This window comes from Panthera leo, chromosome B2 (assembly GCF_018350215.1).
Source record: "Panthera leo isolate Ple1 chromosome B2, P.leo_Ple1_pat1.1, whole genome shotgun sequence".
Lineage (NCBI taxonomy): Eukaryota > Metazoa > Chordata > Mammalia > Carnivora > Felidae > Panthera > Panthera leo.
In genome coordinates, this window is record NC_056683.1 from 4,357,673 (window position 1) to 4,384,608 (window position 26,936).

Here is a 26,936-nt window from a genome sequence, read left to right on the forward strand (position 1 = left end):
AGAAAGCCCTGCCTTCAAGCAGCTTCTATTGCACTGAGAGGGAGCAGACTATACAGAAATAAATGTGTAAAACATAGGGACAGAACGCCAGATGACGATAAGCATCATGGAGAAAAAGACAGTTAGGAAAGGGAACAAAGATTGCCGTGTGGGGACTGGGGAGTGGGGGTGGCAGGTGGCATTTGTAAACAGTTTGGTGACACCTCCTTCTGAAGTGACAGAGAATAGGTCTAGAGGAAGTGAAGCGATGAGCCACATTGTTGTCTCCCGCAAGAGTGGTCCAGGCACGGGGCGCCTGGGTGGCTCAGTCGGTTAAGCATCCGACTTTGGCTCAGGTCATGATCTCGTGGTTTGTGGGTTCGAGCCCCGCGTCGGGCTCTGGGCTGAAGGCTCAGAGCCTGGAGCCTGCTTCGGATTCTGTGTCTCCTCCTCTCTCTGCCCCTCCCCTGCTCATGCTCTGTCTCTCTCTGTCTCTCAATAATAAACGTTAAAAAAATTTTAAAACAAATTTGGGTGAGGGGCGCCTGGGTGGCTCAGCTGGCTGAGCGTCCGACTTTGGCTCAGGTCATGATCTCATGGTTCGTGAGTTTGAGCCCCGCATCGGGCTCTGTGCTGACAGCTCAGGGCCTGGAGCCTGCTTTGGATTCTGTGTCTCCCTCTCTCTCTGCCCCTCCCCTGCTCATTCTCTCTCAAAATTAAATAAATATTTTAAAAATTTAAAAAAAAAAACAAAAAGAGTAGTCCAGGCAGAGGAAACAGCAAAAGCAAAGGCCCTGAGGCGAGAATATGCCTACGGGAGAAGAAGGATAAAGAGCCCACTGTGCCCTGCAGAGAGTAAGCATGGGTGAGGTCAGAGGGGTAACAAGGAGGGGTGAGGGGCCACGAGAGCTGAGAGGCCTTGCAGGCCACCACCACATGTTATCTTTTACTTGGAATAGAAACCACTGGAGGGTTTGGAGCACAAGACCAACATGACCAGACACTGAAAGTGAGCTCTCTGACTTCTATGTCGAGAAGAGACGGGGAAGCGAGTAAGAGGGCCAGAGGGGAGGCAGGAAACCCGGTCAGGATGCGACTGCAGGAAATCACGAGGGATGATCGTGGTTGGGACCACCACTCCCTGGGAGTGGTGGCTGACAAGTGGCTGGATTCTGGACATCCTTTGATGGTAGAGCCCAAGTGGACGTGTGGATAAGTGAAATTGGAATATAAGGGGTTAGTTACTTTGCTAAAGGTAAGAGTTCGGTTTATACCCATGAAATAATTACATAACAACTCGGGGCGGTCCATGATGAAGTGACTACTAGATTGGTCCAGGTAATACGTTACCTAGTAAAGAAAAAAATATTTACGGAAGACGTGCAACTGGGGAACCAAGAACTGGTTCCAGGATTTTCCAAGTAGAGAAACGAATCCATGATGTTTTGGAGTGAGCTGTGCCTTCTTCAATAATTTCAAGCGTACAGTTAAAATGGAATAACATTAAGCCAAAGATTCTATTTGAATTCTAAAACACAGCTTCGGGAAGGAGGAGGATGGGGATGTTTTTCTGCCATTGCTCACGGCTTCTCTAAGATAGCTCACGCTGTCTCATAGAACCTTCCAGAAATGCTTTACATGTGGCCTCTCCAACACAGTAACCACGTGTGGCTGCTAAGCACTTAAAATGTGACTAATGTGACTGAGTCACTAAAATTTTATGCAATTCTCATTAATTTTAAATAAAATAGCTACTTGTGGCTAGTGGCCATACGGATTAGCTACATCGCTGAAGAAAAAAAAAAATCACTCTACATCCATAAACTATACGTTACACTTTTTCCCTTGTGATTAAATTAAAAGGATATGTACAACTTCGATTTGTAAGATCGTACTTTTCATTATGCCCCAGAGCGAGCGTCTACTTCTACTTCTGCACATATTTGAAAACAAACAGTGAATGGCTTGCTCTTCACAGTTTCCAAACATAATTTCTTAGTTTTTGTTTGCAATTCTTTAATATCTTCTAGGCCATCACTCTGTCAATGACATTCAAAATGAGATCTCCCCCTCCCCCCCCCGAAGCATATTCAATGCGGGCATTTCAAAGGCCACAGAAAAATAAAGACAGGACGTTCTTATTATAACTGAACTACTACTCTCCCGCCCTCGGATCGAGGCACTTGACGGCATCCGTCAGCGCATTCTTCCTCCCAAGATCACAGTGAGGAGGGAAGGGGCTGCTGTGAGCTAACACCATTTTTCAGATGACGAAATCAAGGCAGAGAGAGATTAACGGCAGTCCTAAATTTTACAGTGTAAATCTTTTTTTTTTTTTAAGTTTTTATTTATTTATCTTGAGAGTGGGGGGAAGGGAGAGGGAGAGAGCGAGAGAGAAGATCCATCCCAAGCAGGCTCCATACTGTCTGCACGGAACCCGATGGGGGGCTCGAACGCATGACAGTGAGATCACGACCTGAGCTGAAATCAAGACTCAGATGCTTCCCTGAGCCGCCCAGGAGCCCCTTACAGTGTATCTTTATAGGTTGGTTGGGAAAGGAGACCAAGAATTGGGAAGACATATAACAGGGAAAGCAGTTGGGGGAGGGAAAGAAAACAAAAAAAAAACTAGACACAAATCCTTCGTTCCCAAATCCTAGTTGAGCTGGCAGAACCGTTCTGGAAAATGCCGTCTGCACGAGCACAGTACTGCTCTTGGAGCCGTGTCTCAGACCTTCCACGTGCCCCAACAAGGCCCCCCGAGGTCTGGCCAGAGCCTGGCCCCCCATCTGGACGGTGACAGCCACGCACCGGCTAGGCTGGGGCTCGATGAGCGAGGTGGCCCCCGCGCGCGTGAGGGGGTTCCCTTATCCGCCAGCAAACAGACCCAAATGACAGGGCCACATTCCTGACTAATCTCCTCAGCCAACAGCTGGAGAATGAGCTCTCAGTTAATCTTGCTTTTGAAACACTCACGCTAACCCCCAGTGATACCACTAAACTGCAGGGCCCAGGAGATTAACATGGCAATTCAATCAGTTTAGAGCTGACCTTCGAAGCTGTCAGTGAAATTCCTTCATTTTGAGAATGAGGAAACGAAGTCCCAGGAACACTGATACTTTCAAAAGAACGCAATTCTGTTCATTTTCCAAGCCAGCAAGCCTGAGTGCCCGCGTTACCTAAAACTGACCGATGGTGCCGCGTCTCTTTACCTTTTAACTACCGTGTGTTTCTAGAAACTATAGGATTAGAGGATCATCGACCTTATATATACATGTATGTGTGTGCATATACGTGAAATACTGCATGACGAACCATAGGACGCTGTTATATTTATGGAACACAATTATATATATACATTACACATATAATTTAATACAGTGTAATTTCCCCCATAGGAAGGACATTAAAATCCGTGACGACATCCCTCAACACTATTAAATCAGAGCTGAGGCCCAACAACATAAAAGCAAAGATAAAAACCAACATGAGCCGTTAAGATAATTTAAAATTGAGTACGTGTCGGTTCCTGTGAACGAGGCAAAAATATACCAATTATATTTGGGGCCAAGAGTATAGTCGCTATTTGGGAAATGTATAAAATGAGAACCGTATCATCAATTGTGGAATTCGTGCTTCTTGCAAATTTAGAAAGGCTTCCTAAGGATGGCTCGGTCAGCGTGGTCTTTGAAAACGCATTCTGGGCAAGTCTGAGCTGCTGGGCTCTGTTAGTGAGCAGGCACATTTAACCACTGCCCAACCTGAGCGATAACTCAACATGCCATACACAGGCGGGGGCATTTTACACGCCGCCTGAGGACGACGACGATGCTGTTTTCTTTTTTCTCTTTCAAGTTTATTTATTTTTGAGAGAGAGTGAGAGAGCGCGCACGCACACGGGAGGGGCAGAGAGAGAGGGAGAGACAGAATCTCAAGCAGCTTCTGCGCTATCAGCAAAGAGCCTGATGCGGGGCTCGAACTCACGAACCGAGAGATCGAGACCTGAGCCGAAGTCAAGAGTCGGACGCTCGACTGACTGAGACCCCCAGGCGCCAGCTGCGTGGGGATTTTAAGGGACAGACAGAGAGGAAGAGAGGAACGGAAACAGGAGCTGCAGGGACGTTCCGCGGACGTTGTGCAAGCCGACCACTGTCGCAGACGTAACGGAGGGCCGAAGGTGCGGTGCTTCTCAGGACGCCCCCGCCGCGGGCTAACCGGGTCTTGGGCAAATCACCTGGTCCCCACCCCCACCCTGGCCTCCCCTCCCTGGCTGTAAGTGGACACAGAGCTGTATCTAGTCCTAACAAGTGTGGAGATTTAACGAGAGGATGTGTGTGGAAAAAGCTCCTTGGCACGGAGCCCAGCCGACGACGACAACGTCGCACACTGGCTGGCTGATGACAGTAAGGGTCACGGTTCAAACGGGAGCAGTGGCTGTCTCAAAGGCAGGACTAAATAAAAATTGAATTCCCTTGTCCCACCAATAAATCAACTGAAATCAGAAGTGAAACATCCTCCAGGCAGAATGGGATGTTCGAGCTCTCGAACAAAGTGCATGAAGGACCCTCCCAGAACAGGGTCCGTCCAGACCACCTCTTCACGGTTCGTTAGTACCATTCTCAAATTTCGAAAGTTAACAGAATGTGCGTTCTCTACTCATTGGAAGCCAGCTCCTTAGGCCGCCCGAATGTTCGAGGGCTGGTTCGATACCTGGAGTCGGTACCTGTGACATGACTACAAACCTCTGCCCGTCTACAGTGCTTTCCAGGAACCTGACTCACACCCCGTCAACACACACACACACACACACACACACACACACACACACACACACCGTCCCCCCTCAGAAGGCCCCTGGGGTCCCCTATCGGCCTCCCTGGCCAGAGGGACTCTGCAGCAGACCGACACCCACACTCCAGCAGACGGGAAGCCGGGACCGTTCGTGGGCAGGTACACTCGGAACGAATACCCAGCCGGGAGACCCAGGCCCTTCTCCAGCCTCGAGCGCCGGCCTCGCGTCCTGAGCTGTTCAGAGAACTATCAGAGGCATGCCTTCTCTCCACACGCCCGTTCCCAGTCCTCCTCCTCTGATACGCTGCCTGTGAGGAGGGAAGTGAGGCAGGGACACATTTCTAAAGTCCGCCATCAGCCAGGAACGGGGAGGCACGTACCTTACCGCGCTTGAGCCGGTGACAAAGGTACCATCGCGCTCAGGCTGCAGGTGAGGAAACCAAGACCTACTTGCCCCGACGACCCGGACCGGAGTGGGACTCTGAACCCGCATCCCTCCGTTTCTAAACCCACGTGCCCGCCAGCAGCCAACGGGGCGAGCCTCCCACGGCCGACCCCTCCGGCCACCACCCCAGACCAAGCTGCGGGGCTCACGCCACCGATCACCTTATTTGTTCCTCAAAGTCTCCTCATGTCGAGCAACAATTTGTACGCGCCTCCAAGGGCCTGTCCGCGTCACGTTTCACTCAGCGCACTGTCCGGCGGGAAAGAGAGACAACTGCCTGGTGTAAATCTTCCCTCTCGTCACCAGGATGCAGCAAGCCCGGGTCCTCCGCTTGTGATCGACACAGAAAGGGGCCCCGGCAACATGGAGCTTTCAGTAAGAAGCCTCTGTCCACGAAGCAACAGCCTAGTCAGTAATTAAAAGACGCACCGGTCTATCATCCCAAGCACTTCACCGGAACTCAAATTAAAGGCCCGACTGATACTTCCTATGTGAGGAGATCTTGGGGGGGGAGGAGAGAAATTACCTTAACACATATGCCGACCATTTCACTATTTGTGAGTTTTCGTGACTAAAGATGCTCCTTTGCCACTGGGTCATCAAAGCAGCACATACCGTGGCTGGGAATTCTAAGCACAAACAAATGAATCACCCCTACTTGAGAACTCGCGGAGGTCCTGATTATGAGTATCGCTGGCTCTTGCCATTGGAGACACAAAGTCCCACGCGTATCAGAATAAGATCGGGACGCCTGGGGGGCTCAGTCGGTTGGGTGTCCGACTTCGGCTCAGGTCACGATCTCGCGGTTCACAAGTTCGAGCCCCGCGTCGGGCTGTGTGCTGACAGCTCAGAGCCTGGAGCCTGCTTCGGATTCTGTGTCTCCCTCTCTCTCTGCCCCTCCCCTGCTCACGCTCTGTCTCCCTCTCTCTCTCTCTCAAAAATAAACAAACATTAAAAAAATTTTTTTAAAGAGTATCATTGTTTTGTTCGTTGATTTGTACACAGTTCTTCCTCCAGAGACTCCCCTCTTGCAGTAACCCAGCATTTGGAGACGGGACCTCTTTTCTGACCGCTTACAAAATATACCTCCCCACCCCCATTCTTCTATCATCCAAGTGTCCGCTAAACGACAGCAGCAGGAAATAAACCTGAACCCAGCATAGGAATCTGGATGGCTTGGGTCAATGGCGGCAGACGGAGCGTGGGAGGTTAGCAGTTACAGCAAGGGGGGCGCGTTGAGCGTGGTCTGGGGCAGACGAGGAGTTTGAGGAGGCAGAGGGCGAGCGATGGAATCGGCAGTGGTCACCGCCAACCACAGAAAGGGTGGTTTCCACGCGCGCTTTCGCCACTGGCTGTCACGGAGGCACCGGCCATCGCGGTGCACGTGGAGAGGTCATTTCTCGGCGGGCTGTGCTTTTGCGTCAAGTGCACAGCCTGGTGGTATTTGCTGGGCTGCTCAGGGAGTTGCTGAGCAAAGGGCGGAAGGACGAAGGACGTCTGGGTTAAGGGCGGCTGCACGGCTGGCTTTTCTGGAGCCTCCCTTCCCTAGGCACTCTCTCTCTTTTCCACCAAACGCGTTCTCAGGCCTAACCTCACTCGGCTGTGGTCCTCCCGGAGGGGCCCTGAAATCTGCATCTTAGCTTTAGGCGCCTCAGACTAGGCACACGTACCGGCTTCAAACCCACACACCCACGCGGGAGCACGACACAGAAACGCGTCCACACCCTCCCAGGGAGGCGCGATACGTGGCTGGGCACATGGCCCTCCATCGAGGTCATATTTTGTACTTTTTGCTGGTAAACCGAGACAAAAATGTTGAAAAAGTTTAAAAAGGAAAAAATACTGAAAGGACAACGTATTTTTTGTTTTAATGATACGATGCCTTGGGAGATGGAATGAGACACATTTGGCCCTAAATCACCTAAGAACTACCATTAATCAGAATGCATTTTATGGTTGGGGCGCCTGGGCGGTTCAGTCAGTTAAGCATCCAACTCTTGGCTTCAGCTCAGGTCCTGATCTCACAGTCGTGGGATCGAGCCCCACGTCACGTTCCTCAGAGAGCGTGGAGCCTGCTGGAGATTCTCTCTCTCCCTCTCTCCTACTCATGCTCTTTCTCTCTCTCAATTGCTCTATCAAAAAAAAAATTAAAAAGAATTTTTCTTATTTTTTTTAATGTTTTATTTATTTTTGAGGGAGGGGCAGAGAGAGAGGGAGACACAGAATCCGAAACAGGCTCCAGGCTCCGAGCCATCAGCACAGAGCCCGATGCGGGGCTCGAACTCACCAACCGCAAGATCATGACCTGGGACAAAGTCAGACGCTTTGTGTGAGGCACCCGGGCGCCCCATTAAAAAGAATTTTTTAAAAAAGAATATATTTTGTGGTTACAGTAAATAATCTTCAATACCTTTCCCCCAAACTACTTGCTGCTAAGGCAAAAGGAAATAAATCGGCAAATGATAAGACGCTCGCTCCCAAAGAGTTGATGTTTGTTTGCCGGAGTCACTTAGCTTGTCACAAACGCCCTAAAAAAGCAACTGTTTTCTGCAGCAAAATTAGGTACGTAATATCACTTTTCTTCACGGAAACTCTTCATTTCTAACTATTCCAGTAAAACCATTTATATTATAGCATCAGTTCGTGAGAGGAGATCCGCAGAAACCCAGCTCTTGGCACACTGGCTGCCACAGTAGCGGCTTCAGTCAAACGCGGAGGTTATGTTTCGTACGCACAAGCGGTCCCTCGGCGTCTCCTTTCTATTAGTTCTACAGCCTAAAAAAAAAAAAAAAAAAACCTCACCTAACCAGAGTGATTACCAGTTTTCTGACTTTGCCCCTCACCAGCTGTGGGATACCGAGCAGATCTTTTCCGCTCTGTGCCTCAGTTTCCTCTTCTGTAAGGTGGAGATTCATCACGGCACCGGGCGCCTAGCATCGTTACAAACGTTAACTGAGTTAGCAGCGCAGCACTTGGTGCAGAACAGTGTGCCATCACCACAACCATCAGGCCTCTTTCTCTGTGAATACAAGTTCATAACGCTGAATCGATGAGGAAGGGTCATGGTCTTTACAGAAATCTCTCTCACCTTTGTGTTCACACATTTTAAACTTTACACAAATCCTGTAAGAAACCTACTCCAAACACCACTCCCACGGCAGCAATTCAAAGGCAAGAGCAGGGGCGCCTGGGTGGCTCAGTCGGTTGAGCTTCTGACTTCGGCTCAGGTCATGATCTCATGGTTGGTGAGTTCAAGCCCCGCGTCGGGCTCTGTGCTGACGGCTCAGAGCCTGGAGCCTGCTTCGGATTCTGTGTCTCCCTCTCTCTCTGACCCTCCCCTGTTCATGCTCTGTTTCTCTCTGTCTCGAAAATATATAAACATTAAAAAAATAAAGAAAAAACAAAGGCAAGAGCAGACTCAAAGATGTGCTGAGGGTCGCACAGTTGACAGGTGTCGTCACGGGGAGTTAAATATGGCTCTACTGCATTGTTCTCACTGCTGGGAACGTGATTTTTTTGTTGCATTCACTACATCCAAATTCTACCCCAATATAGTGATGGTAAAGAGAAGCTTTACTGCTATTAAAATTATATAATATTTTCTGATTACAGAAGTCATAAATACATCTTTATTACAGACAACCCTATTACTTCTTTCCAAAGACACTAAGTCAATAGATTTCCTACATGTGGATAAGAGTAGACTTTTTTTTTTTTCCGCTCAAGAGAGACTTGAGATTTTCCAAATGTATCTAGCCAAGACCTCCATTCAGATGGACAGTGGAATTTCCCAACACAGCTCTGAGCCCTGCCCCGGAGTCAGTCCAACAGAAGCAAACAGAGCGGTGAGAGGATTGCAAAATAGGTCCCATAAGGAAGGGTTGAAGGAACCAGGTCTCCCTAGCACATAGGTGAGAAGACACAGACTGACAGGAGAAGGCTTCAGATATTCACAAGGCTGCACATGTCAGAGGGGGCAAGCTTTTTCTGTGAGCTAACGAGGACCCATGTGTCAAAATCAAAGGCAAGAACCTTTTGGCTTGAAACAAAGAAAACCCCAGATGGATCAGAAGCTGTGGGAAGAAGTGAACTCATTAATGAAGAAGCTCTCTCAAAATCAACAGCCTTGCCGAGAATATTGTACACGTGTGTGCAGAATTGAACTAGGTACCTTCAAAAGTCCCGTCCAACTCCTCTACCTGGGATCCCAGATCCCCACGCAGACCCACGTGACGGGCACACCGGGGTTCGCAAGGTACAGCACGCGTGGCAAACTACCGCCACACCGCACGCGATGTCCCCGCGCATTCACGCAAAACCGCTTAACACGAATCACAAATATTTGTAAAACTAGGATTACGTACTAAGAAATAACTTCTAACTCTAGTTACTGAGTCTCTCCCAGAGACTTTGGGAGAAGGATGTGGATACTCCAAGGACGAACGTGTTAGTTGAAGCTGTGATGCCCGAAATTGAAGGACTACGTGGGCTAGGAAAAAAAAAAAAATGGGGCAACCAGTCCAAACAGCGGATTCTGCACTGACTGGCTGTGTGGCCTGGGGCATGTCACTGCATCTCTCCCGAGGTCAGCGTCTGAACCTGCAGTGTTATTCAACATGTAGCCACTTGCCACGTGTGCCTTCTCGAGCCTTTGCGATGTGGCTTTAAATATAATTTGTAATTTTATCTCATTATCATTAATGTATTGAATTTAAAGAGCCACGTGTGGCTACTGGCTATCCTACCGAACAGGAAAACTCTAATGGTTCCTAAAAAGACCGGGAAGAGTCAAATTCCAGACCAACTTCAACCCATCGTCTTGTGTGAGAGCTCCATGCCTCGTGGACAGCTGTGCGAGAAGGGAAGCGAGGAGATCTGAGGTCCCACAAGGGAAGGTCCCCCGGGCTGCGGCCAGCTCTTGCCTATCCGGTCCCCCGTCACTCCGACATCCTGGGACGGACAGCACAGTGGTCCTTTGTCCTTTAATGTCCAGAGCTGGGCTCTGCACTCAGGCATGGCAGTGTCATCATCAAAGGTCTCCGGAAAGATGGCCTGGGAAGTATAGCGCCCTATGGGCAACACCCCTAATGTGAAGCCAGTTAGGGAATTATTAGTGGCCAACAGTGAACACTTGGTGAACAATCCTGAAACACAGTGCTCCCTGCAGAGAACAGCTACCTATAAAGGAATTAAAACATCTCTTATAAAGTATACCATCAGATTTATGTCAGGTCTATGCGTTTACTTCAACTCCAATTACACCACCCCAAAATCTCTTTCACAAGTTGGAAAACACGCAAATAATGAAAGCCAGAACACGTGACTTGAAAGAACAATTTTTTTTCATGTTTATTTATTTTTGAGAGAGACCGAGTGTGAGCTGGGGAGGGGCAGAGAGACAGGCAGGCTCCAGGCTCCGAGCCGTCAGCACAGAGGCAGACGCGGGGCTTGAACCCACAAGCCTTGAGGTCATGACCGGAGCCGAAGTCAGACGCTTAACCAACGGAGCCAGCCAGGCGTCCCTAGAAAACGTGACTTTTGAAAGAGTCATCCGGGTTGTTTCTTTTATAAATGTAAAGAGCCTAGAAAAACTCCCTTTTAAAAAAGCTGCCAAAGTTAATAACAGGCATATGCTGGAGATTTACAAGAAACCGGGAGACGAACCTACTAACGTGCCCTGACGGTATCTATCATTACAGAAGGAGACTTCAAAATGACAAATGTAGCAAGGCCAGTAAGCCTAATCATAATGACCAGTTTAGGGAAAAGTTCATAGCAGAGCTAGGGAATTACTATTTTTGCAGTGCTCCCCTTCTGCAATATTTTTAAGCCCGTTTTGTTGAAAGGAGGCACTGGCCACCGGAAAAATCTTACAAATCTGTTTATAACAACCGCGTGGAAAGCTGCCTAGCGCCCAGAGCCATCAGGGCTGGCTAGTCTCACGGAGGAGCTCTCCCTGTGCAGAAAACTCAGACGTTTGCCTGCTCGCCGATTCCCAGTCCCTCAGCTGCATTCCGCTGATAATGCACCACCTCTCGTAACGAGCACCAGTCCTGCGTCCTGAGAACAAGGCAGACGAAAGCGTCACCGCTGCTGCCCACGCCGGCGCTGGCTTGCCTTTCCCTGCTTAATTGGCTCTGATCACCGGGCAGACACTGAACTCACTGCCTTTTTCCCTTCACCTGCTGACTCAAGTATTCCCAGCACCGTGATTCATGTTTCAGAGTGTCTAGAATAAAAAAGACCGATATTCACCTCCAGCAAAGACTCCATTCTAGACTTCAAAGAAAAGTGATCGAGGGCCTCCCGGCTGACCTCGGTCTCCAGCAGCTAACACTTTTTAAAGACTCGAGAATGACGGGAAGTTACGAAAACCATGTGATGGACAGCAGCACAGCTCTTAAACATATAAGGGAAGACCGAAGGGCAGATGCCTTTCCTGTTGGCCTACAGATCCTATCTTACCTCCGGCTGCAGTGACAGATACCACGGAGTGGGTGGCTTCAACAACAAACACGTATTTCTCAAAATTCCAGAGGCTGGGATGTCCAAGGTCAAGGTGCTGGCCAAATCAGTTCCTGACAAGGGCCCTTCCGCCTGGCTTGCGGAGGGACGCCTTCTCGCCCCCTCTCACACAGCAAAGGGGGAGAGCAAGCTAGCTCTCCGGGCTCTTCTTAGAAGGGCACTGATCCCATCACGAAATGGTTGCCGATGGCTGGATTTGTCAACACAGCCTGTGGGGTTGCCCAGCAGTGGAAGGAACAAGAACCCAGCAATAAGCAGGAGAGGCTGAATTCCCATCTAGCTAGTTGTGGCCACGTGGGTAGCAATGCCTGCCATCAGTAAGCAGAGTATCCCCATCTAAAGGTGATAAAATAACACCATTATCTGGACCCAGTACCTCGGAAAGCGACAGCGTTAATATAAATGAAGCCGTCAGCCCTATCACGGGACTTGAGCTGTGTTGCCGGGGACAGACGACACCAGAAGAAACACTGGCCTTTCTTTTTTAAATTAAAAAAAAAACCCTTTTTTTTCAATATTTAGTTCTGAGAGAGAGACACACGGAGTGTGAGCAGGGGAGGGGCAGAGTGAGAGGAAGTCACGGAATCCGAATCTGAGCTGTCAGCACAGAGCCTGATGCAGGGCTCGAACTCACCAACCGTCAGATCACGACCCGAGCCGAAGTCAGACGCTCAACTGACTGAGCCACCCAGGTGCCCCAGAAACACTGGCCCTTCAACCCTGTGCTGCCTCAACTCTTCTGGAGGTTTAGAGAACACTGCCAAATACAAAGAACGTTTACCAGCTCAGGGACATCAGTAAGGCTCCAGGACACAACCTAAGCGTGATGCTGCAATCACATGACTCAGGGAGGGCTCGGGGCCCCACACACCTGCGACTTGTTCCACCTGCCTATCAGCTCAACACTCTGCCTCCTCTCTTTCTTCGGAGCCGCTTCACTCACAGTTCCCGCTGTTTCCTTTTCATTCTTCCAAGAGACAACCAGGATGGCGGAGTCCATTTGTCAACTCCTAGCCAGAGGCAAGGCAGTCATGACCCACCAGGAAAGGCTTCCACAGTCCCATCTGGTGATTAGTCTCCCTTTCATACAATACATATGTTGACAGCTTTCCCCCCAGGCCTCATTCTTGTACTAAAAATATTTTAATTGTAATTATAAAGTCATCACCATCCACAGGCAGAGCTGTCTCGTTTTGATGAGAAGTCACGGCAGCCCAGAAGCGCGGACGTTGGGTTCTATCCCTCACCCACATCCAGAGCTCTGGATCTCGTCGGCTGAATCTCATGCATGGCTTGCTGAATTGAACACCATGCCCCCAAGTAGGAATTCTAAATTCTGCATTCTCAAATCCAAAAGTGGTTATAAAAATCATAGCTTGAAAAGCTGCTGAATTGCGGAATATATACTGCTATTTGAGAGCTTATATATCCCCTATTTAAGGAAGTTGAGACCCCTTAGAAAATTCTAAGAGGACAATTTACATTAATGTTTCATTTATCTCGAAACAGAGACGGGAACACAGTGCTCGATAGACTGAGCTATCTACTTGGTCATAGACTTTTATGCCTCTGCACAGCCTCTTCACAATGATTACTTTGGGGACTGAGGGAAAAAGAGTCACAGCCCCAAAGCTGTATTTGCCTATTCCCTAGTTCATACCAAGCATTTCTCGAACTTAAGTCTACAACTATAAACATTTAACTTTCCTAGAATCTAAGCATTTAAAACTTGCTAGTCTGCCCATTAAATGTGTTGCCAGTGAAGTTAAAAGGGGCTGTAATATTGGGTCATCTCGTCTATCATGTTGTACTGTCTTGTATTATCCAAACATTGTATTGGCCACTATTACCGTGATGCTCACCTGTTGTTAGTTTCATGCAAAACTAGATCACTAATAAGGGCCAGTATTTACATAACGCTTACTACGTGCAGGGACCTTAAGCTTTGCTTTTATTAAGTCATAAGATCTTCATAATGACCCTAATATGATGATGGGGACACTTAGTACCTCTCCAGGGCCCCGGTGACTTTCCCTTACTATTTTTTTATTTATTTTTTTTATGTTTACTTATTTGTCTCGAGAGAGAGTGAGAGAGCACGAGAGCGCATGGGGGAGGGGGCAGAGAGAGAATCCCAAGCAGGCTCCACGCTGTCAGCGCAGAGCCCAAGCCAGGGCGTGAACCCAAAGACCATGAGATGATGATCTGAGACAAAATCAGGAGTCAGTCATCTAACTGACTGAGCCACCCAGGTGCCCCATTATTTGAAGGTCCTACTTTTAAAACTATACCAGCAAAGATCAAGTAAACACACATATCAATTGTAAATAACAAAATAAGTTCCATGTCTTTATGTCAGACCAGGGCAACTTCTTTGGTACTGCCAGTAATTACCGTGATTGGTAAAATAATTAAGTGTATTCGCTATTGGGCTATTAGCCTACACCAGATTTCCAAGGTTAATCTCATTCAGCAGGTACATTCGGACATTGAGTTACCCACGCGTAGGAGAAAATCACAACTATGGGCTAGAACAAGCCCACAATTTGTAACCCAATTTCAACAATGAAATATTAATTTCGTCCTCTTCTTTACCAAATCTGCTAAGAAATTCAGTCAGCCTGAAGTTTCACTCCCTCTCTCTCTGGGTCAGGCACCCGCCGGGCCCCACTCTCACCCTTCAGGCTTTGCCCGCAGACTGTGCAGCGGGACAATCAGCCTTCACTTCGTAAAAACAAACAGTCCAAACTTCTGTATCTTAAAAACGAAAGGTAGATGGGAAGTCCACGATGCTCCATATTAAGGGAGCTTAATATGCTTCCATATTAAGTTCTTTTAATGTTTATTTATTTTCAAGAGAGCGAGAGAGAGCATACAGGAGCAGGGGAGGGGCAGAGAGAGAGGGAGAGAGAGTATCCTAAGCAGGCTCCACGCTGAAAGCAGCAAGCCCAGCGCGGGGCTCGAACTCACAAACTGGGAGATCACGACCTGAGCTGAGGTCCGACGCTTAACCGACTGAGCCACCCAGGTGCCCCAACACAATAAATAAGTTCTAAAAATCCATAAGCCAGGGTGCCTGGGTGGCTCAGTCGATTAAGCTCAGGTCACGATCTCCTGGTTCGCGAGTTCGAGCCCCTCACTGGGCTTGCTGCTGTCAGTGCAGGGTCGGCTTGGGATCTCTGTCTCCCTCTCTCTCTGGCCCTCCACCACTCAGGCTGTCCCTGTCCCTCTCAAAAACAAATAAATAAACTTGAAAAAAAACACATAACCCACAGTTTTCTATTTTAGGACTTTCATTCCAAGGTAATCAGGACACAAAAAGTTAAGAGAGGGAGGATGCCAAGGTTATCTTGTTGAAGAGAAAATACCGCAGTGCTGACAACAAAACAGACTTGAATGCGGACTGCATCCCACCCGGTACACAGGGACCCCATCAGTGTCACCAGATGCAGATGACACTCTTCTCTATGAACTGTTACGTATTTGCAGAAGTCACTCGCACCTTTGGAATTTATTTTTCTTTTTCATTTCCGAAATACTTCAGATAGGCGTGATGCCATTCCTGTGCGCCTGTGCAAGTTTAAAACCTTATGCAGACACTTCTTGGTGCTTCAAATACTGTAAGTCAAGCCCATCTTACTACCACCAGCTGCCTCTTCAAGACCCCAAAGGGACAAACTAGAATTTCCCTTCTCTTTCAAAACAAGCTGCTACTTCAGAAGAAACAAGGAAAAATAAAAAGGCCTTTCCTCTGTATTTTTTACAGAGGAATATACAAATATATAAATGACTGCTATTTATATAACTTTATATTCATTCCCTCCTCACATGCTCCGCACTCCCAACTGTGATTGTAAAAACGTACCTTTTTCTCAAATTTTTGTCCCTCATCTCAACCCAAAGTACTTCCTCTCACCCCAGGAAACTCTACCAGAGCAGTTCTTCTGGCAATTTTTTTTATAATTATGCGGAGAAAAAGAAGGTGAAAGCCCCCCTCTCCCAAAGGTTTCTGCATACCACCTGAGCCCAAATCTTTCCCATCTCCTCTCTCCCTCCCTTCCTCCCTCCCTCTCCCTACCACCTTGCATTTGGCTAATAGAAGGACCGATCCCTCCAAAGCCCCACTTTCCCATGGCATTCTTCTACTTAGGGATCAACTTCCTATCTCTGCTATGTCCCATCCCAGGAAATGTCAGTCTGGCTTCCAAGGTCCCCCCTCTGTCAGAGTCCCCGCCCCGCCATCTGGGCTGGGAGAGCTCGCATCCCACACCCATTCACACTATCCAGCTTCCTCCTCCAGGAATGGCCTCCCTCTAGGCTACTCAACATTTCCACCCAATCTGCAAGGGCCTAGTGGCTCTGGTCCAGAGAGCACCACTCTGGGAGCACTGTAGACACACAAGAATCCTGGATACCTGTGTGTTTCAATACTTCTAGAAAAGCGTCCTCTGCAGTCTGGTGGGGCTGGCCCATAATTTGGTAGGGAGAACTTAGTAAAAATTCAAAAAGTGAATTAGGGTGACTAAGTAAAAACTACAAAGGGCAGGAAAACACATAACTTTTTGAATCATCAAGACTGAGATTTTTGGCAACTGAGTTACTAAAATAAATATTTTCGCCACTTGTAAATTCCTCAAGCAGGCTTTCTCCAACAATACACAAATCAAAAGAAACAAAAATACTCAAGTCCCAAATGCACATGAAGCAGACAGAGGAAAGATAAGCAGAGCCCCCAAAAGGCCCTTTTGGAACACAGGTTCCTTGGGACCGTGGGCCACATACGTGCTGTGGTCCAAGGCATGAGCCAACATTTGGCAACAATGAGTGCACAGTCTAGACTGTGGCTTCCAAGAGGAAAGGTGTGTGCCTAAGTTATTTGTGAATTTCCAATGACTTGCACAGTGCCTGACACAAGAAAAACATTTAATAAATGGTTACTTAATAAAGATAGGCTTGTTTTGAACCTTAGATCCTAGCTTTAAAAAAAAAAAAAAAGCAAACCCTATAAATGATATTTAAGGCTTATTTATAAACTCAATATGAAACATGAAATTTAATTCAAACAACAGAAGAAAAACCTTTTTTAAGCTTTTGGTGGAGCTAATTATCTGGAAATGTTGTCATTTATCTACTTTGAAATGTCTCCTTACCGTCCCAATCTAACAAAATCTGTTTCCTTTAGAGTAGGGGTTAGCAGACTACTTCAGAGAGCCAAATCTGGCCCACCATCTATTTTCACAAATAAAATTTGTTTATTGCAAAACAGCCACATGCATCTATTATCTATATCTGCTTTCACACCACAAAGGCAGAATTGAGTATTTATGACAGAGAACTGACCCAGAAGCCTAAAATAATGGCTCTCTGGCCCTTTTACGGAGAGTTTGCTGACCCCTGCTTTAGAGCATCAGGTAACACCGAATAGCCAATAAAGCGTGTTTTATAAAATAACTCAGATGATTCACTGACCTCAAGTTACTCACGAGTTAATTGAATACACTTTTTTACTTTTTGCTCATTATGGTTTTATTGACATCCTCAAAGCCAAAATCTACCAAAGGCATGCCTCAAAAACTAATGGAAGTCAGATCATAAGGAATAGGGTTTCTTGCCACCTCGTGTATGTCATGATATCCTTAAAGCATGTCAGGGCCCTTAAAGATCAGAATAAATCCCATACAGTGAAGAAAAGAAAAAAAAGTTAAAAAGAAGTTAAAAAGACACCAAAGCTATACAGATTGACCCAGGGAAGGCGGCCACACAGCATCGTCATCTCGCCACAGACTGAGTCCGCGTGGTTTTTAACAAAAGGAGGTCTGAGAGACATGAATGAAATAGAACAAACCCTGGCAGACAGAGCAAGAGAACCTTCTGGGTCACTCACCCAGACCCAAGGGCGATCAGAGAGAAGTGCCCTTTAGGAAATACAGCAAGCCCAGCCCTACACGAAGGAGGCCGGACTGAAGAAAATACAAGGAGACGAGGCCCTTCCCCATGATAAGTACCCATCACACCAGAAGGTCCACTCCACCCAGCTTAGGTAACTGGAAAGCAGCAAAACCCTGGAGCCCCCTGCACCCTCACAGCCTCCTCATTCTCAGGGCAAACGTCCCTCCTGCCAGCTGGGAGGTCTCCCCTTCCTCTGAAAGAAGCTGGTTTACTCCTACTGGCTCTATCGTCAGCGTTCTTCCATCTACCCAAATTCCACCTGTCCCTCATGGTCACAGCCAAAATCCCGACCTTGGCGACCACTGCACCATCCACAAAGACCACCAGGTGGCCCACACCCTCGGAGCTGGCACGGGGGCCCCCATGTTACATGATGTCTCCGTCAAGTGTCTCCCGTCCACATCACAGCGAGGCAACATCCCCTCTCTCCTTCCTAAATCCGTGCGTGCGTCCCACAGCCCCGGCGGGACCGTAAGCTTCTAGAAGGCAGCTATATGTTTTTCCAATACAGAAGTCAATGATGACACTACCAGCAAGTGGCATTTAGCCGGTCAGGCCCCGTCCTCAATGCTTTGTAGTCATGATCTGATTTCATTCTCAACATAAGCCTGTGGGTGGCTGGGCATGATCGGCATTCTCCAGTGCTACATACGAGTGAAGAAGCTGAGACCAAACGAGTTACATTTGCTGGAGGCAAAAAGGCTAGCAGGTGGCTGCGCCAGGATTCCGGCTGGAGCCCGCCTAGTCCCCGGCGAATGCCCTGAAGCTGTATCCTAACGCTCACCCAGGAGCTACTCGATGAGACTTTATCGAAGAGCACCAGATGCCAAACTCTGGTTCAACTGCTGGCGGGCCCTTCAGTCTTTCCGCTTCCTCCCTCAGGGCAGCCCGCAGGACGGCAGGCCCAGGAGGCCGGCCAATCTAGTGTCCCTTCACCCCACAAACACAGAGACTGCACAAGTCCGTCAACGGTGCAGAGAACAACACGGTCTTGCTTTCCGCTCCGCCGGGCCAGCGGATTGTACAGTTCCCAATTACTTTCCGCGCTTCCTTTTAAGAGCCAGGCCATCCGTGTCACCCTGTGTGACGACGAAACTCATCATCAGGCTACCGACACATCCTCAACAAGAAACACACGGCGACGGAAGAGTAGGGCAGTTCCACTCTCACAGACGTGTGCAAGAAGGACTTTTCCAGAACCTCGGAGCTCCGGTCGATGGGGACACGCCTCTTTCCCTCCGCCCTCCCACCCTCATAGAGACAAAGGATTAGGGAAAACAGAGGCGCCCAGGTTCCCGTGCAGAAATGGGAGCTGCACACTTAGAAAAGCATGAAGAAGGTCCCCTATTGAGCTGGCTTCAAATGTCTAATCGCATGCATGATGTAATGGCATGCATACGTGCTCTACCCCTGGTTTCTAATGAGGTGGGCAGGGAGACAGAAACTTGGCACTTTATTCTTCGTGTGATGTGCTTGTTTTTATGCTTACTGTAACAGCTTGCTGGGGGAGCACTGCAGAGAGAGTCTGACAGGCTTTAAAAGACGTGACGAGGAAGAACCGCTCCCCGTGGATGTTACGCACGTGGAAAAAGGCCAGGACCAGAAACTCCGTTAGGAAGAAGGGTTATCCAAGGTAAGCAGCGCCCTCCGTAAGGGGGAACCCTTGACGGCAGCCTTCCCGCCTTCGGAGTAAGATTGCGAGCTTGAACACCGGGGAGGTGGATGGCACAGGGGGGAGCCACAGCTATGGGATCTATCTGAAAGCAGCTTTCAGCTTCCTTGCAAAAGTTTCCCCAGCCAGGGGAAGGATGCACGCCTACCAAACAAAGCGAGTGCTTCGGAGTCCCAGGCGAGAAAAATTCTCCCGATGGAAGAAACTTCGGTTTCTTCTCAGGCCCAGACCCTGGGAGGGCGGGACGTCAGCAGCTTATTTGAGAACGTGCCGCCTCCAAGCACAGCAGTGAGGAAGCAGTGAGAGGCGGCAGATGGGAAGGGGTGAGGGTGGGGACAGAAGCGCCACCCAGGCAGCTGTGGTGTCATAAACACGTAGCAGCCGATGGTGTAGACACGGGAGTCTCGAGCATCTGATTAACCGAGAAGCAGCTGTGGTCATTTGTGAACTAACTTTAAAAAAAGATCCATCGCTTCTCGGCCTTTTGGCTGAGATCGAGTGTAAAAACAGATCCCAATACAGCATTATATTCAACTGTTGGGTAGGCTGCGACAACAGTCAATGGGCTAGGCAGGCCACCGGAGCGGAGACGCTCAGCCTTGGCCTGCTGGCGTGGGAGCACAGGGCCACGCTAGAGGCAGAACCGGATTATAATGAGGCCCTACCTGAGACTTCCAAGAAACATTCCCTACAACCGGGTCCAAGACAGATCCACCCAATATTTAAGTCCGGCCTTAACGAAGGCCTGTATAGACCCAGACTTAGTAATTTGAGTCTAAGAAGAGACTCCTAAAACTCCCAATGAACTTGTTTGCTTGAACTCTCCCATTACAGCCCAAATAGAAAGGATACGCCGTCTAATCACGTGGGCTTTTCAACTCAGCCCAAATATGCGGCAGATAAGGACCAGACGAAATTTCCCTTGCTAGCATCACATAAAGGAATCCCTCCGACCAGAATCGCTTCATTATAATTCCTTCCTGTCAACCGATAATTGTACCATTCTACACAACATACATCATTCTGCGTCCGGTGTCCTGTAAGATTCTCAAGAAGTCATGGCTGCTTTGTCTCCCTAAATTGAGGGCCCACCTTTGGTCTCATTTGAAAACATTGATCTGTATGCAGCTGGTGCTTATGAAGAGGTGTCGGCTGTCTGTTCAATGAGTGCTAAGTGTAATGTAACCCAAACGGCTTTGGAATTCTGTCTCAGCCTCCTCTCTGCAGCCGCCTACTTTTTCTAGGGCAGGGTCATGGAAATTAGTTCAAGAAACGGAAAAAGTGTGATTTCAGTAACTCCACTGAGCTGGTTTCCCTCGGGAAAAGGACAGCTAAACTGACTATTGCCAGAAAATAAACAAGTGCTGTGTGCCCTCTATTAGTCATTTAAATTTAGTCATACCTTCGCGGACAAACAGAAGGTGCTCGGTCGGCTCCAGGGAGCACCAGCATACAAATGACCCGACTGTGTCTCAACTGCCTTCACACTTGTACTCAGAATCCTCTTTACGGCTCAGCTGACATGGGAAAGTCTGAATCCAGTACAGACGGGGGTCTAGGGGTGTCTGTGGACAATGAGGGAAAGTGTGAGTTCTCTAGAAGACATGTGTTCACACTTGGGGGCCTTCTCAAAATACACGTTCCTTGCTTGGTGCACGACGTTCTCCCTGAACTCTTTCCTTTACACGCTTCATCTTCCTGGCTTTTGTAACTCACCTAGGACCGCGTAACGAGGTGCCCACGCAGCCGCCTTACCAATATCGGGGAGTCCAGCGGGCATTGAGGGGAGAAGGGGTGCTAGTCCTTCCCTGGGAGCCACAGCCGCAGCCCCCTCACCCTCCACACCACTCCCAAACCACCACATCTGTCCCCAGGACACCGGACCCTCACCTGGCCTGGGGGCTCCCATCCCAACCCCGTGACGTCATACAGGCAACACTGCATTTTTTTCGACCAGGGTATATATTACCTAAAGTATCCCTAGAGCGAGAGTTCTTTCTTTTTCCACCCCCAGCCCTAACAGAAATAGCTCAGAAAAGAAAAACTGAAACCAAACGTTTATGGACACATCACAGAATCTCCCTCCACCAAGGAAACCAAGGTCTACAGTGCTAGACCACAGCTCTTAAATCAAAGCATTGGTACAAGCTTCCCGAATGGATGAGGGAAACCAATTTTCACAGTAGCAGCGAACATGCAAAAATAGCGTTCTTGCAAAATTGAAGAATGTAGCCCGGCCCACACGCGCTAGAATACTAATGTGAGTAATTACACAGGTGGTTATGCAGACGCGGAATTCGTGCTTCAATCTGGCAGAAGGCTAAACATTTCCAGGATAGTTTGCGAGGTTCGATTACCGCGACCTGCTGGCTAATTTCCTTTATCTCTGAAAGAACTCCCCCCAAGTCAATCACTGTCCAAGGGGAAAGTCACTTCTAGAAACGTGTTCTACACAGGCAAGAATAAAGTACATTTACACTCCAGTGCCTCCACATTTGTAAGTCAGGAGCTGACCTGTCCAGCCGTGATTATTCTGTTGTGTCCTATAACTTCATTCGAACAAATCTTTCCTCTTCCAAACACTCATTTATTTGAAAAATCTCCGTTATCCAACATGTGCCAAGCCCTAGTCTGACATGCTGAGGCTACAGCAGTTAACTACATAGGCAACAGTCCTTGCTCTAAGGAGGGTTACATTCTACCAAGGGGAAAACAATGCAGGATCACATAAGTAAGACACAGGGCACGGCAGATGCCAATCAGAGTGTGATGGAGGAAAATAAAGCAAGTAAAGAGAATGGGGCAGGGGGGTACAATTTTTAAAATATCAGGGAAAACTACAGGGAAAAGGTAACATTGCACAGACTACTTAGGAAGGTGAGGGAATGAGCCATGCCAGGTGGACATCTTGGCAAAGGGGAACAGCGACCTAGTTCAAAGATCCTGAGAGAGAGGCAAGTCTGGGGGGTGGGGGTGGGGGGGTGCTGTGATCAACAAAAACCAACATTCTGCTAACTGCTTCATAAACTTGCTAAAAACTGCATCCCACGCAGAGATATGAAAAGACTTCATTCTGGCATTCGAGTTTTCTCTCAACTGTGTGACATCTGATGCTCCTGTGAGTCAGAGACATGCGTGTTTTGCCTTCCCGCCATCCCTGCGTGCACTGACAGCTCCTTGTTTGCATGGAGTCAAGTCCCAAGGGCCAAGGGCTCCAGGAGTATGTTTAGCCCCCTGCCCCCGAGTCAGAGATGCCCATATATGGATTCAAGACCCAGTGTACAGAAAGCTCTACCTTTACCCATCCCCCATAACCATGCTGGCCATCGGTGTTCAGGTCAGCTCCAGAAAAGGCTCAAAAGAGAGCTGAAAGGAAAAAATACCCAGCCTCTGCAACTTTTTTTAAAGTAATAGTGTGATCCAACCTTCTCCCTTAAAAGTTACAATTTTTTTCAAAAAGGAAAATGCAAACAAGCCCTTATTTTTGAACATGGGAAGAGAAAAAGGAAAGCCGTGCATGTAAACAGAGTGTGAATCCCTAGAACCCAGAGGAAGGTCAGGCCAGAGTGAAAAGTGGCAAGGACCTCTCTGGTCCACTATGTGCAGCCTGGATGTGCTCCCTTTCCCTTCAAAAGCTTCACTTCCTCGTTTACAAAAGAGAGTGCATAATCCCTATGGTGTAAAATTGTTGCAAAGACTAGAAACAGCAGACTAAAAGTGGCCAGGCTGTAAAAAGGTCAATTTTAAAAGGTTACTCCCGGGTGACTCCATTTATAGAACATGCTTGAAATGGCAAAATTAGACAGATGGAGAACAGATTAGTGCTTGTGAGGAGCGGGGGCAGGGGACTGGGAGAGCGCTGGCTATGACTGTAACAGAGTACCGGGAAGGGTCCTTGTTCTGTACCTTGACTATGGTGGCAGTCACGTGTGATAAAACCCACATAGCAGGCTCATACATACGCACGCGCGCGCGCACACACACACACACACACACACACACACACATGAGTGCACGTAAAGCCTATGACATTTACGTAAGGCTGATCATTGTATCAATGTTCATTTCTTGACTTCATAGTATAATACTATCATGCAGCACTGGTTATCAATGGAGAAAACAGCGTCAAGGGATCTATAATTATCTAAATAAGTGTTTTTTAAAGCTCACCACTTTTTTAAAAAGTGCCCTGCTCTGTAAGTGGCCTATTGGACAAGTAATGGTCTTACCTATAAACCAGAACTGTGAATCCCTACTTCTGGCTTTAGATTAGAGAGGAGACATTGAGCGCAGTGCCTGAGTCAGGACACTCCGTGGAGGGTGGGGGGGTGCTGCGGGGGGCAGGGCAAGGCTGGCTATCACCGCCATCGTCTTTGGACCCCAGCCCCTCAAAACCTCACCGATATCCATGCAAAATACAAATACTCTTTATATAACCAATGGAGAAACTTACAGGAATCCATTTACCACAATAGGCAAAGAACGGTTATTCTGTCTCTGAATAACAAACACATATACAATATATACGTAAGAGTCCTATGGAAAGAGACTGAAGAATACTTTCGTGATCTAAAGCAGCATGTTCCAAAGTGTTACCCAAGAAACACTAGTCCCCGAGATGCTCCCCCCCCCCCAAAAAAAAACTCAATCAGTCAATCATTCATCCATGGTCAAATAAATTTGGTAAATGCAGCATACAATGTCTCCCTCTGAAGTTTCGGTTAAAAAGAAAATCCCTATCCGACTTCATTTAATCTGTTTTTCCCCAAATTTACTTGTTCACGAAATCATTTTTATTATACCCAATGGCGTCCTGAGAAACACTCCCAAGATCTAGGATTTCACGTGTCATTCTACATCGTTCGGCTACTCAATTTCTTCAGCCATCACGTACTTCGGGAGAGACACGGATGGTTTCTCTCCAGCCTGTGCAGTGTGGTCTTACTGTGCACAGCTGGACTTCAGTAAACGTTTGCTGAATTTGATTCAACGCAAGCACGCTTCCAGGATGACAAGTCCGGGGAAGGGAGAAGCGATCACTCCTGGTTTCTTTGAAACACCTCACTTAGTTGAGAACACAAAAGTGCTCCTTTTCTGGAAGGCTCTGGAAGTTTCTCCAACTTTCAGACGCCAAGGATTTCCACTATGCCAGTGTCTCTTCCCGAGGGGCAGCCACTCACAGCTGAAACGGCGGTTTACGTCGTGAGCTGATAAGACATAAGCTTACGGGAATAGGCTCATGACCGAAAAGATCATGACTCAAAACTACAGACCTTGAAATTCCTTTAGCAGGAACACACAGTGTTTCATACCAAAAATAAGGAAAGGGCTCTAATTATACTTTCCTGGAAGAGGTAATGAGTTAAAAGTCTTACCATTGCAGGGGTTGGAGGGGGGGGGGGAGGTGGTGCCTGGGTGGCTCAGTCAGTTGAGCTTTTGAGTCTGGATTTCAGCTCAGGTCATGATCCCAGGGTCGTGGGACTGAGCCCAGCGTTGGCTCCCCACTGAACACGGAGCCTGCTTAGGATTCTCCCTCTCTCCCTCTGCCCCTCTCCCCTGCTCTCACTCTTGCTCTGTCAAAAGTCATATCATGAAGATGACTTAAGCTTGAATTTATATAAACGAATTTCAAATGTCGGCGTTTGCTGAGCTCAGGCTTGGATGGGGGAGGGGACAAAGGGGAAATTCTGCATCCTAGGAAGGAACAGACGAAGAAACAGAAACAAGGGGAGGGAGAACTTATCCACCATCAAGCTTCCCTTAATCCACATTTGACCAGAGCCAAAACCCCTGCTTTACAAGAACACATTTCCATTGACAGGAGTAACCCCACACTCCAACTTGCAGAACGATGAACTGGAAAACTGAGAAGAAATTAATCACAACAATTTTAAGACAATGAAATTAATCCGAATAATCAATAAGGGGAAAAAAACATTAGGGATTTTTTTAAAGCTCACAACGTATTTGAAGAATAGACACTGCAAAATTAGCTCATTTCCATCCATCTCCTCTGTAAAGATGTAGAGAGAAGCGTTTATCATGAACCCCTGACATACTGAAAACAATGTCTCAATCACTAAAGGATAATAAAGCAAACGCACCGAGTGTTCCGCTCGGAAGGCACAATCATGCATTTTGGGAACCTTTCCAACTTGTCTGAAAACGAAAGGGCTTCAGATAAAACCTCAGTGTAACCCAAGCGTTCCAGTCCTTCAAGGTCACCATATAAAACTGAGCGATGGCTTAGATTCTCCATTTCCATCAATCAAGCTAATATTGCATGAATATGCCTGGCAGACTGATCCATTCTCAGTTAAGACTGGGTCTAATCCTAACACTTCAAGTGAACTCCGATGCCCACGGACAGACATCAGTCCGTCCCTCCACTCTGTGTTCTCGGTGGCCCTCTCCTGCGGTGTCACAGGACCGGATCTGTCCTCGTGGCCACAATAATGGGAGCACCTTGTGCCCTGGCTGTCCCAGCCTTCTCTCGTTGGCCCAAAAAATAAGATGGAGGAAAAAATTAAGTATTTTGCGAAAAAAAATATTTTTTTCTGGCAACTGAGCTGAATTTGACACAACAACAAAAACGTGCCTACGGTTCAGCAGAGATCCCAGCGAGCTTCCAGAACTTGGGACCCCCCCCAGACTGAACAAGTCAGCGAAAAGAAAGTCAACAGAAAAATTCTAAACATGAGCCAAATAACAAAACCCCCTCATGGTCTATGAAAGTTTTCCTACAAGAAACTCAGTATCTTTTATATCCTCACTCCTTGCTGCCAGATGTTTTGTTCCCTATTTCAAAGGGAGAGAGCTAGTCAGTCTCTTTCCTTCCCTCCCACCCTCCCTCTGCACACAGGAAACAGGGACTTGCCTAAATTCCTTTTCACACTGATGGAAGAGGGGAAAGCTTAGGTACTCTGATTCCTAACCCAATGTCCTATTAATAGAATTTTAAATACTGTGCCATTTTTAAAACAACCAAAGTGGAAGACAGTGAACAATGACTCCTTTGTGGCACTCCGGTCCCCTCACCCCTCAGGGAGGCTGATGCTGTCTTACCTAGAGGGCCCCATTGGACACGGAAGTACCTGCAAAGTGACAGACCCCGCCTGACTGCAGGGAAAAAAAAATCTCTTTTTCAGTCCTTCAACATGCCTAATTAGGTCAATAAAGCCATGCTCAAAAACAAGTTAAACTTTTTCACTTAAAAAAAAAATAGAGCGGTGTTTTAAACCATTCGGCTGGCTTGGCCAACCCTTTCATTTACACGGTGGGAAAATGCCAAGCAACTGGCCCAAATACCCCCAGGGGGAAAGGCAGAGTCAGGGCCTCAGAAAGGAGGGGAGAGCAAAGCCTTGGGCTGGCTTCCCGGGCCCCTCCCTGTGCCCAGCAGGGCGCACAGGCAAGGATCCCCTCCCGGGGCTGCTTCTCTGCGGGCAGGAGGAGCGGCAGGAGGAGGGGAGGGAAGGCAACCCCAGGATCAGGGAGAAATGCATTAGTATGCCACCGGAGCCGAAAGCTGGTGGGATGGTCAGAGCTCCTGCTCTCAAATTCCAGACCCAAACCCAC

At 48.0% G+C, this 26,936-nt stretch overlaps 2 protein-coding genes across 8 annotated transcripts in view; one reads left to right on the top strand and one right to left on the bottom strand.

The window, feature by feature from the left end:
• CARMIL1 (capping protein regulator and myosin 1 linker 1) overlaps window positions 1-26,936 on the bottom strand; it is a 309,417-nt gene that overhangs the window by 208,258 nt on the left and 74,223 nt on the right. The window lies entirely within an intron of this gene.
• Window positions 1-26,936, top strand: part of LOC122219490 (cytidine monophosphate-N-acetylneuraminic acid hydroxylase) — a 337,267-nt gene that overhangs the window by 13,666 nt on the left and 296,665 nt on the right. Inside the window, exon 4 of the mRNA XM_042937739.1 lies at window positions 19,187-19,322. Coding sequence (XP_042793673.1) covers window positions 19,261-19,322 — 62 coding nt within the window. The 5' untranslated portion in view covers window positions 19,187-19,260. The remainder of the gene's footprint in view (window positions 1-19,186; window positions 19,323-26,936) is intronic.